Here is a 12,184-nt window from a genome sequence, read left to right as displayed (position 1 = left end):
ATCAGCTGCTTGCAAGGCAAATGCCCGCTGTGCTATCTCTCCAGGGTCCCCCTGTGGTTTCTTAAAGCCCCACCTGGAGTGATCTCTGAATGCAAAGCCAGGAGTAACTGCTGAGCACTGTCAGGCATAGACCCCCAAAATAAAAGCAAACTCAAAACAACAACAAAACCCAAACTCTTTAAAAATTACTTGCCTTTTTGTTTTGGGAGAGGAAAGCCAACACATAGTAGTATTTGGGTTACTCCTCAAGCTCTGCAGTCAGAAATTACCCCTTACAATGCTCAGTGGACCGTATGGGATGCTGTGATCGAACCCTAGTGAGCCAGTACAGGGCGAGTACCCTATCCATAGTACTATCACTCTGGTCAAATTACTTGACTTTTTCTTTTTTGTATTTATTCTCACTGGAGGTTTTTGTTTCTAATCAAAGATAAAACTTGCAGATGAAAAGTGCCCTGAGATGTATTGGGGAAAATAAAGTCAAATGCAGAATATGGAACACTATATACAAATTTGCATGTCATCCTTGCAGAGGGACCAGGATAATTCAGTATTTCAATTTTAGTATAGGTGCTGCCAAAGTGAACACATCACTTGACTTTTTGATAAGAGTGCCAAAGTACTTCAGTAGGGGGAAAAGTAATCTCTTTATTAAAATATGCAGTTGGATAGTCAACAGCAAAATAATGAACCTCACATCAGACACAAAATAGATCACAGACTTAATGTGAGAGTTAAAACAATAGACTACTTAGTAGAAAACATAAAAGTAAACTTTCATGACTTTTTGTTGAGTATTGGTTTCTTAGATACAGCAGAAAGACAATTTGATTAAAGAATAGGCAACTGAGCAGCCCAGGGTTAAATTCTTTTACCACAAGAGCACTGTGTGTGTGGAAGGGGTGGGGGAGAAGTTACATTTGGCTTTGATCTGGAAGTATTTCCTAAGTATCAGAATACCAATAGGTATGATCTATTCTAAATGAACAAAAAATATAAACAAAACATCTGAATGCCAACAAAATAGTAACAAGTGCTAATAAGAAAAAAAATTGGATTCTTCCAGCACAGCTGATGGTAATGTAAAATGGTAGAGCTACTTTGGGGAAACAATCTTGTTAATTAAAATGTAAACACAGAGCAGAAAAAGAGAGTACACTGTTTAGGTCTCATTGCCTAATTTTGCACCTAACCCTGTTTTTATCCCCAGTACTCATTGACCATTGAGCAAGCTGCCCCCAGGCTTCACCCCCATTGCTGGATGGCCCTAGAGGCCTCTGAGTACTACTAGGGTGATCCCCCACATTGCAAGGCATAAGTAGAACCCTGTCCTTGAGCCTTGACATTTAACCTCCATTGAATTGGTCAGGTATTCTCAGGAGCGATCTCCGAGCACCACTTAGAAGGCCTCCCTCTCCCTAAAAAGATGTTAAACAGGGTGGTCAGAGAAATAGTACAAGGGTTAAGATGCTTGGAATTGGAGAGAGAGTACAGCAGGTAAGGCACTTGGCTTACACATGGTCTATCTGGGTTCCATCCCTGGTATCCTAAACACTCAAGAAGTGAGAGTGCAGAACTAGGAACAAAACCCTGGGTATCACAGGATGTGGCCCAAAAACCAAACCAACCAAACAAAAACAAATGAGTTAGGTGCTTGCATTACATATAGCAACTCCTGGTTTGATCCCTGGTACTGCATATGACTCCCTTGAGCACAACTAAGAGTGATTCATGAGCAATGAATCAGGAGCAAGCCCTGAGTTCTACTGTGTTATACTGAGCACCTCTCTCACTCTGGGGAGAAAAAGGGCAAGCAGAGAGGCTGGAGAGATAGTACAACTGACAGCAGCAGGGCACTGGTCTTGCACGCAATCTGGATTCAGTCCCACCACCCCACATGGTCCCCCTGAACTTTGCTAGAAGTGATACCTGGGCACAAAACCAGGAGTAAACCTTGAACACTGCTAGATGTGTCCCTGAAACAACAAAAAGAAACAGGAAAAGTTAGGCAGAGAAACCATATGTCTAGCTACTCTCCTCAGTATGTATCCAAGGAAAATGAAAGCAACTATCCCTATAAAAACTATCCCAGTGACTTGTCCATGGGCGCATTATTCATATTAGCCACAAAGTAAAAATAAAACAAATGTTCTTCAACTGATGAATGACTAAACTAAGATGTATCCATACAGTAGTATATATAATTCAGGCATAAAAGTGAAAGACTTGGGCCCGGAGAGATAGCACAGCAGTGTTTGCCTTGCAAGCAGCCAATCCAGGACGAAAGGTGGTTGGTTCGAATCCCGGTGTCCCATATTGTCCCCCGTGCCTGCCACGAGCTATTTCTGAGCAGACAGCCAGGGGTAACCCCTGAGCAATGCCGGGTGTGGCCCAAAAACCAAAAAAAAAAAAAAAAAAAAAGTGAAAGACTTAAAACCACTATAGAGTGGCTGAACCCTTTTTTGGAATGGAGGCATTCCATTGAGCAGGCATTCCTGCTCAGGGTGGCAGGGGCTACTCCAGTGGTGCTGTGCCAATGAGCAAACAGCTCGGTGCCAGGGCCCAGTGATATGGTGCTACATCTGGGAACACAAACCATTCTATTGAATGGTCCTATTTTTAGAATACACCCAGAGTGGGACTGTGTATAAAGACAGTACAATTAGTGGTTGCTGAGTTACTGGTATATAGAGCTATCCAATGAGATAAAAGATGATAGGTATGGTTCCTTTTGTGTTGGATGAAAATACTCTTTAAGATTAAATACAGCCATAGAGGATTTAAAAATATGTGGAATAATATATATTTTGAGTGGGTGATTTGTACAGCAAGTCAATAAAATGACTTGAGTAAGATAACTTACCATTATCTACCACAAATAAAGGCACTTGCCTTGCATACAGCTAACCTGGGTTGCATTCCCCACACAATATATGGTCCCCTGCAGACAACCAAGACTACAGCTGAGTATGATTCACCAATCAAACAGAAACTTTTAGTGTGCTGCCATGTTATATTTTGGGGAACAGAAAATGTTTCCCCAAGGGCTTTAATTGGTATATATATTTTTTTTTTTTTTTTTTTTTTTGGTTTTTTGGGCCACACCCGGTAACGCTCAGGGGTTACTCCTGTCTATGCGCTCAGAAGTCGCTCCTGGCTTGGGGGACCATATGGGACGCCGGGGGATCGAACCGCGGTCCGTCTCCTAGGCTAGCGCAGGTAAGGCAGGCACCTTACCTCCAGCGCCACCGCCCGGCCCCTTTAATTGGTATATTTAATCACTAAATTTTGCTTTTCTTTTTCTCTGTTGGAATCATAAATTTTTTCAGTATAAATTTGCAGGCTGAGAAGATACTTCAGATACATTTATGCTCTTTTCTCTGGACATTGCCCAAAGAAATGACAAACACTGACAAATTAATTTTCTTGTTCTGCTCATTTACCAATTTATCTCATTTGTCAAATCACCTTTTGGCTTTTTGGTAGTAAAGGCTCTTAACTCTCCCCGCCCCCCTGCTTCAGTTCTTCACGATTCTCCTGTACTTGTGAGACTTTGTGAAAGCAAGTCAGTGTTTATAATAGGTCTAAATAAATGTTATTTGTAAGTCATGAGCTATGATTCTATTTCCTTATACATTTTTTTTCTAGAATTGATAGTGCCTGGATCTTGACTTTGCTTCTTCGTCAAGTTAGACCTGCTTTCTTTCTCCATTCTACCAGCTATTCTTACTTTGCTAAAGCATCTTATTTGTGAGTGTGTGGAAAGCAAATGGTCTGAGTGTGCTTGTGTGAATGTCTTTACATACCTCTCACACTTGGTTACTCCTTTGTGCCTGGAATTTGAGGCTGAAAATAATTTCGAGGGTAGGGAGTGTTGGGTCACATTAGGCAGTATTTGGGGTACCTGGCTCTGTGCTCAGGAAATATTCCAGGCAGGCTCAGGGGACCGAATGTGGTCTAACCCAGGGTTATGATCTAACCCAGATTGGTCACATGTCAGGCAAATGCCCTACCCACTGTACTATGACGGTGGACTCGGAAGAAATTTTCTTCAGAATTTTGAAGGTATTGTTAAGCTCTCCTGAAGTGTTTGCTGTCACTGTGGAGATGTCTAAATTCATTTAGATTTCCATTCCTTAATATGTAAGAACACTGAATAATTTATTGTCAGAACTGGGACACTGTAGGTGCAAGCCTGAAAGAAACGAGTAAACTGAAAAAAAAAAAAAACAAAAAGAAAGGAGTAAACGGCAATGTGTGGTTTCTTGATATGAACCCTATTTTTTTTTCTCTATTTAGAATCTTCTCTTTCCTTTCAGTATTATGTATAACATGATGATCTGTCTTGGGAAAGATCCTTCTTTAATCATTGTATTATGTCTTCCCAGATTCGTTCCTTTCTTTGACTTAGGGATTTTTTGGTTTTTTGGTTTGTTTTGGGGTCACACTTGGTGGTTCTCAGGGGTTACTCCTGACTCTGCACTCAGAAATCATTCCTGGCATGCTCAGAGAACCATATGGGATGCCCGGATCTGCTTTATGCAAGGAAAAAGCCCTACCTGTGTACTATCATAGAACTGGCCCTGGGAAATTTTTTTATATTGTTTGCTCTAATAATTTAGCACAGCAGGCAGGGCTCTTGCCTTGCATGTAGCCAACATAGGTCTGATCCCTGGCATTTCATATGGTCTCTTGACCTTACCAGGAGTGATTCCCGAGTTCAGAGCCAGGAGTAACCCTGAGTTCCGCCAGGTGTGACCCAAAAACCAGAATAAAAATAAAATCTCCCCCCATTCTTTGTTATCAAATGCTAGACATCTGTATTGTTGTTCTCTATTATTTTTAGGAGATTTTATCTTTTTTTCTTGTTTTCTTTTCTTTCTTGAAGTTATATTGTTTGTTTATTTTGGCATTTGGGTGACACCCGGTGGTACTCAGAACTGGATCCTGGTACTGCTCTCAAGGATCACTGTTGGCAGGTTCTGGACCAGATGGGATGCTAGGGATCAAATCTCGTTCAGCTATTTGCAGGGCAAGCACTTGATCCACTCACTACACTATCTCTCTGTCCCGAAAATAATTTTTTTCTTTTGAGGGGATTTTGAGCCATGCCTGGTGACGCTCAGGGATTATTCCTTACTCTGCTCTCAGACAGTTTGAGATGCCGGGATGTAACCCAGTTTGACCACATCATACAGGGTGGTCTACCTAATGTGTTCCTTAACCCAACTTTTATTTTTAATAGGATCATAAATTTTCCAACATTTTTTAGTTCTTCTGTTAAATTTTTCCGATTTCTATTTCATTTTACTTTTTTCTCATGGCATCATTTTTTTTTGTTTTGTTTTGTTTTGTTTTAGACCATGCCTGAAGATGCCCAAGAGTTACTCCTGGCTCTGCACTCGGGAATTATTCCTGGTGGGCTCAGGGGACCATATGGGATGCTGGATTAAACCCGAGTTGGCTGTGTGCAAGGCAAACATTCTATGTATTATACTGTCTGTTGCTCCAACCCCTTCTCATGGCATCTTCTGGAAGTGTATTATCTTCTCCAATTCTTCTAAGGGTATCTGTCTTCTCTTTCTAAGGTTTCCTTTGTCCTCTGCATTGCTTTCTTGACTGTTTGTGGGATGTGTCATTGTCTTAGGCTTCTTCCAATACTGGTAGCCTCTGATTGATTTCATATTTAAAAGATAATCCAAGGCACATTCTTGCTGCCCACAGCACAGCTTGTTGTGCTCTCTCCCCCCCACCCCCGTCTCTCTTTCCCTCACCTCTTTTCTTTCTATCCTTTTACCTCCCTTATATTTTTCTAAGTAAAATTATTTTACTTTAAGGGGTGGAGCTGGAGCAATAATACAGCAAACAGGGCTCTTGCCTTACAGGCAGTTGACCTGTATAGAGGGTTTGATCTGATATACTTCATATAGTCCCTGAGCCCACTAGAAGTGAATCTGAATACTCCCAGGAGTAAGTCCCAAGCACAGTGTGTGTGACTTTCCCATTTGTTCTCTCCCCAAATCAAGTAAACATAAAGGTTTATAAAAAGCATTTTCAAACCTTTTTGAACTTCTTTAAAATGTAATTGTAGGGCTGGAGAGATTGTACAGGGGTTAAGGCACTTGTCTTGCTTGCAGTGAACCCTAGTTTGTTCCTAATCACCTCTAAAATGATCCCTCCCCTGAACTTAGAGTGAGGAATAGTACTTTAGCACTACCAGGTGTGTAATTGCAGGACTGGGAATGTGATTCCCGGTTACCTTGTATGTACAAGACCTGGACTTGATCCCCTGCACTGCACAAATAACAAAATTAGCTTCTCAAAAAATACTGTCAACTAACCTGTCAGCTAAACTACTCTTAAATGTCAGAACTTGGGAGTCTTACTAACCTGGGCATATGGGTCTCATTTCTCCAGATAGGACTCCTCTGTTCTCCTGCCCAGGCAGTTTTTTCTCTGGTTGCCGTCGCTCTGTACATGGGTAGGGAAGGAGCTTGAAGGCTCCAGCCATCATCGTAGAGCCTCAGTCCTGTTTTCTGCATCTCATACCACGTAGTCTGGAACTTTTGTGATTTTTTTTTTCTTTCCCCGGATAAGGAAATTTCTTTTTTGTGGTGAGGAGTAGTGGTAGAGGGAATTTGTCTCACGACTGTGGAATAATGGAGAAGGCCCAGTCATTCTGCCCTGGTCAGTCCTCCACCTTTTCTTGGTAACTGCAGCTCCACTGACTGTTCTTCACAAGCATTCTGTCGGCCTAATTACCCCGCCCTCACCTTTAATTCCCTCTGGGTATTTCGATAATAACTTCCTTTTCCTCCATCTCCTGGCTGTCTTTGAAAAATTTATGAAAATCTGCTCTCATTAGCTCTTCCCTTTTTTTCATTCTTGTGAGTTAATACATATATTTTATTCTTCTACTGTCTTTTTTAGAAGGGTTGCGAAGGGAGAGGAGATATTAACTATTGTGTTCAATCTACCATTTTTAACTAGCTGGCACGCATTTTTCTGGGCAGAGTATTATAAATGCTGATTAGATGCTGAATAAGTACCATCAGTGCTGTTTCTCATGTTATGGGTTAAATAGGTTTCTGAGTTGACCTGGAAAGCTCTCACTACATCTGTGATTTTTCTCAGAATTAGAGAAAAAAATGCATCTTTTCTGAATTGAGACTCTGGAAAAATTTTGGTTTTGTTTCTACTTTTGGGCCTCATCCAGTGATATTTAGGGATTATTCTTGGCTCAGCATTTAGGAATTACTCCTGATAGTGCCCAGGGGACTAAATCCTGGACAATTGCATGCAAATCTTGTGTCCTACCTATTGTCCTATTGCTCCAACCTCTCTAGAGGAATTTGTTTGTTTTTTTTTGGGGGGGGTGTCTACGCCCATTTCTGCTCAGGGCTTACTCCTGGCTTTGTGCTCAGGAGTCACTCCTGGCAGTACTCGGGACCATATAGTATGACAGGAATTGAGCCCAGTTTGGCTGCGTGCAAGGCACTCTACCCATTGTACAACAACCCTGGCCCCTTCTAAAGGAAATTTAATTGACTATAAATATATTTCATGCATCTCTCTATTTTCTGACTAACAGAAAATTACAAATATTTGTTATCAATATCTATATTTAAAAAACCATTAACTATTTCAAATTTTGGGGGTGTTTGGGTCATACACAGTAACACTCAGGGGTTACTCCTGGCTCTGCACTCAAAAATCGCTCCTGGCAGGCATGGGGAACCATATGGGATGCTGGGATTCAAACTACTGTCAGTCCTGGATTGGCTGCTTTGCAAGGCAAATGCCATATCGCTGTGCTATCTCTGTCTCTCTGGCCCCTCAAAAATTCAATTTTAGTGTAAATGTTTGCTTATAGAGTTAAATTATAAAAATTAAAAGGAGGATCAGGGAGAGAGCTCAAAAAAACTAGTGAGCATGTTTTGCAGCTAGAGACCCTGATTCAATCCCTCGTACAGATAGTCTCCTGAGCACTGTGACTCACAGTGTGGGTCACCAAACCACAATGTGATCCACCATATGATCACTGGGTGACCCACCCTCTACCCCCTAAAAGTGAACTGAGAAGCAAAATTTAGTTCTTTGGAATTTAGTTTGTAGGAATTAAATATTCCTAAATTTCATAATTTTGGCAATTGTTTTCTTCTTTTGGAGAGGGCCACAGTGGTGGTGCTCATCCATTAGTCTTAGTTCAGTGCTCCTGACATGGTAATGCTCAGGCTATATGTACCAGATCCAACCCAGGCTCAGCATACAAGTCATACTATCACTCAGCAACTTTTTAAAAGCAACTTTCTTAAATAAACTTAAATCTAGCATGAGAAATAAATGAAGTAGTAACAGTCATGAGACTACCCTGTTTAGTTCTATTTTCTTTGTTGTTTTTTTTCTGGGTTTTTATTTTCCTATTTTTGTTGTTGTTGTTGTTGTTGTTGTTGTTGTTGTTTTGGGTCATACCCAGCAGAGCTCAGGGGTTACTCCTGGCTCTGCACTTAGAAATTGCTTCTGGCAAGGTTGGGGGACCAGATGGGATGCCAGGATTCAAAACACCATCAGTCCTGGACTGGCCACATGCAAGCAAAAGCCCTACCACTCTGCTATCACTCCAGCCCCCTACTTCTATTTTTCTTGTTACTCTCTTATTCCTATCTAATATCTAACAGGATTCATATTGAAACATTGGTCTGAAAAAATTAGCCTTATCTAGATAGACTAAAAAACCAATCTTGAATGGTTAAAAATAGCTATGAGGTGGTTGGGTTGTGAAAATAACCCTCCTACCCCAATAGGAATACCCAGTGCTTTGAAAGAAAATCAACTTGGCATCAGCTTGGTGCCGGAATTGCTGGTGGAATAGATGCCCTGCAGCAGCACAGCTCTCCCTCCCAGCCCTTCAGGAGGGCCCTTGGGGCTTGCTTGCTTTCTGAGAATCACCCCTTGTCTTGGGGCAGCCGTCTCTGCGCCTGGTTCCCAGAGGCCGTGATGGCCCCAATCTTAAGGAATCAGAGATGATTAGGAAAACCAGGAACAGTTGTTGTAGTCTCTTACCTGGTTAGAAAAAAAGGTAAAGGCAATTGGAATGAAATTTTCCATGTTTTTTTCCTGCCTTTAAGATTATTCTCTCTTTTTTTTCTTCTCTCTCTCTATATTAAAAATAAAGTTTTATTCTTAAATCCTCCCTCATCTCCCCTCACAACCCTGCTTTTGACAGAATATTGACTAGAAACCAGAAGCCCATTTGTGCTTAGCCTTAAGGGCAACTGTTTACAGAGTAGCAGTGTTACATAGGTTTACTGTGTCGTATGTCTGTGTAACACTGGATTTGGATCTTGTATTTAGCTGCCAGAAGTGACTGTGATGAAGTAGGAGAGATAAACTGATAGATTGGCTGCCAGAAAGATGTTGGGAATCAATCAGATAAACAGGTTAGAGAAATAGCTTGCTGTTTTCTAGTGATAATAAACCAGTGGCCTCTGGTCTCCACATTTTTAAGCGTAATTGCTGTAACAATAATGCCTAAAATAAGCAAATGAAAAAAAATAGCACAGGAGGTTTGAAAAGTGTGGTAGAGATCCTTTTCCCTTTTGCTATGAAGATTCTTGTTACATGGAACTCATTTTTTTTTTTTAATTTCTAATTCTAGGATGTTTCACATGCAGGCATGTTCTTGACCACAGAGCCATCTCCCCAGCAATTTTTTTTATAAATTTGTGCATATTTTTAAATAAATTTGTTTTATATATCCCACTGCCTCCTTATACACCAAATAGAAATCAGAAGGTGAACAATTTTTATAGGAATTTGTTTTTCCTTCTATGTTATCCCTCAGACTGCCAGCTATTTAACTGGTGAAATATCTCTATTGTTACCTTACCTTACATACAAAAAATAATTATGTATTTGAAGACTGCCACACCGAGTAGTGCCTAGGGGCTACTCTCAGTACTGTGGTTGAGGGTCACTTGTAGCAGTGCCTGGGGGACCATAGGGCCCAGTATGATGGAACTTGGACCTCCACATGTAGAACACACAAACTAAGCATCTCCCTGGCCCAAGAAACAGATTTGAAAGTTAGGCCCTTATTATTGACAGGTGATTAGCAGGAACTAATTTATGTCTGCATCTTGCCTTCAATGTTTTTGAGTTTAATCTTTGCTGCCATTTTCCTGCATGCGGCACTTATATATTTGCATAGGAGAAATGCCTGGTTTTATTATTGAAATTTAAAATTCTCCCTCCTTAATACTTAAGTTTTAAATCCACTCTTCTCTTTAGAGTCTAAAGTCTGTGGTAAAGATACAAATTTAGACTTGCATAAAGTGGGTTACTCAGGACTCAGAGGAAAGTAGAAGTGTAATTCTGTGTTTCCATGGAGTTCATTATATGAAGAAACACTGGTTTCTCTACTGTATTTTGCTCCTACTTTCTTTACGTTCCCTCTTAAAATCTGTTCTATGTTAAATTATATATAATAAAAAGCTTGTGCCTGAGGAAGACTTTCCTGACTGCTGCAGGTAGGTCAGAAGTTAACCATGCACCATTTTTCTATTGGTAAGAAACTGATGCATTTTCCTTTTCATCACACAGCCCTTTCTACCTGACCTTTTAAAGATTCTCCATTGCTATCGATGAGATGGACAAAACTAATCATAAAAACTGTGAAGGGAATGTTGCACACTCATTGATCCATTTGAAATGAACTGCAGTACAATAAGTCTTTCAAATGGACTTCTGTTCTCAGCTATTGCTAAGCTACCCTTTTAAAGATATATAAATATGAAAGAGTTTGTGAGAATTCAGTCATGTTCATGCCACTGGATTATCCATTGTTAACTGTGCTTTTAGAGTTATTGCTGTGCCATTCAGAATTCCTCCTGTGCACTGTTTAAGTCTTGGTGATAGATAAATCAGTTGCTTTCCTTTTCCCTTAGCTCCTTCGAGAACTCATAGAACGGAAGACAAGTTCCTTGGATCCCAACGATCAGGTTGCCATGGGAAGGTAACGTAGCTATGGCTTTCTATTCCTGCAAGCCGACTACACAAGTTTTTTCCTTTGGGTGTCCTTAGTTCTGCTTCCAATTAGAAAAGTTAAGCGTGGGGGGTAGGGTGGGGGGTTGATGGGATCAACAACATAGCAGCATATAGGAGAGAGAGGGAGGGAGGGAGGGAGGGAGGGAGGGAGGGAGGGAGGGAGGGAGGGAGGGAGGGAAGGAAGGAAGGAAGGAAGGAAGGAAGGAAGGAAGGAAGGAAGGAAGGAAGGAAGGAAGGAAGGAAGGAAGGAAGGAAGGAAGGAAGGAAGGAGATAATTGCGCTGGAAAGATAAAAAGAGGAAAATCTGTGTAGTTTATCTTACATTGCCTGCAGTGCAGCTTGAAAAGAGTTTATAAAACACCTAAACTTGTCTTTGGAAAAGTTTGTTTTTTTTCAAATTCCTCATGTTCTTTGCTCTCTGACTCCACTTGAGATTGATTGCATCTGGATCAGTCCCTGACCAGTGGGGGAGAGAAAGCAACCACCCAAATTTGTTCACTCAGCTGTCAGAATGTGGCACTGTGCACAACAGGTTCCTTGCTCATCGTCCAATCTGCTTTGTTAAAGCCTGCCCTAATTTAGACCTCCACCCCTTCAGTAAAAGCTTCAGAACAATTAGAAATGGAACATGGCAGCATTACCGAGATGTCAGGGTAGAATATAAAGTAGTGAAAGAAGGCTCTTGTGTGTGTGCTTCATCCTGTGGTTGGAAAATAAAAAGGGCATTTAGAGTGCTACCTAATGAATAGTGTACATTTAAATAGCCATGAGCCATAATTTGCAAAAGCATGAAAGGAAACAAAAGCTGTAAGTGCCAGGATGGGATTCTGGGCCAAGCGGCATTTTGAGAACGCAATAAAAATTTTGTTGATGAAATAATTTTATTTGAGCAAAACATTATTTGAATTTTAGGGTAGGATGTTGATATTTTGTGCATCTCTGGAATGCTATAGAGAGTGCTGCGCACTATAAATTTAATGTGCTAGAGCAAATCGCATTTAGGTGGTGATTATATTGTACATTTATCTGACTTTACAATAAAATAGATTATGGTAATTAAGATCATATTAAGATTACAGTAATTGGATTCCCCTAGATTATTCTTTTTTTTTTTTTTCTGATGTTGAATTTTCATTGT

General features: G+C 40.7%; 1 protein-coding gene across 1 annotated transcript in view; it reads left to right on the top strand.

The window, feature by feature from the left end:
• Positions 1 to 12,184, top strand: part of AATF (apoptosis antagonizing transcription factor) — a 108,526-nt gene that overhangs the window by 86,100 nt on the left and 10,242 nt on the right. Inside the window, exon 9 of the mRNA XM_049772782.1 lies at positions 10,947 to 11,014. Within this exon, the coding sequence (XP_049628739.1) occupies positions 10,947 to 11,014 (68 nt within the window). The remainder of the gene's footprint in view (positions 1 to 10,946; positions 11,015 to 12,184) is intronic.

This window comes from Suncus etruscus, chromosome 1 (assembly GCF_024139225.1).
Source record: "Suncus etruscus isolate mSunEtr1 chromosome 1, mSunEtr1.pri.cur, whole genome shotgun sequence".
Lineage (NCBI taxonomy): Eukaryota > Metazoa > Chordata > Mammalia > Eulipotyphla > Soricidae > Suncus > Suncus etruscus.
Note: the sequence above shows the minus strand (reverse complement) of the source record. Positions and strands in the feature narration are given on the sequence as shown.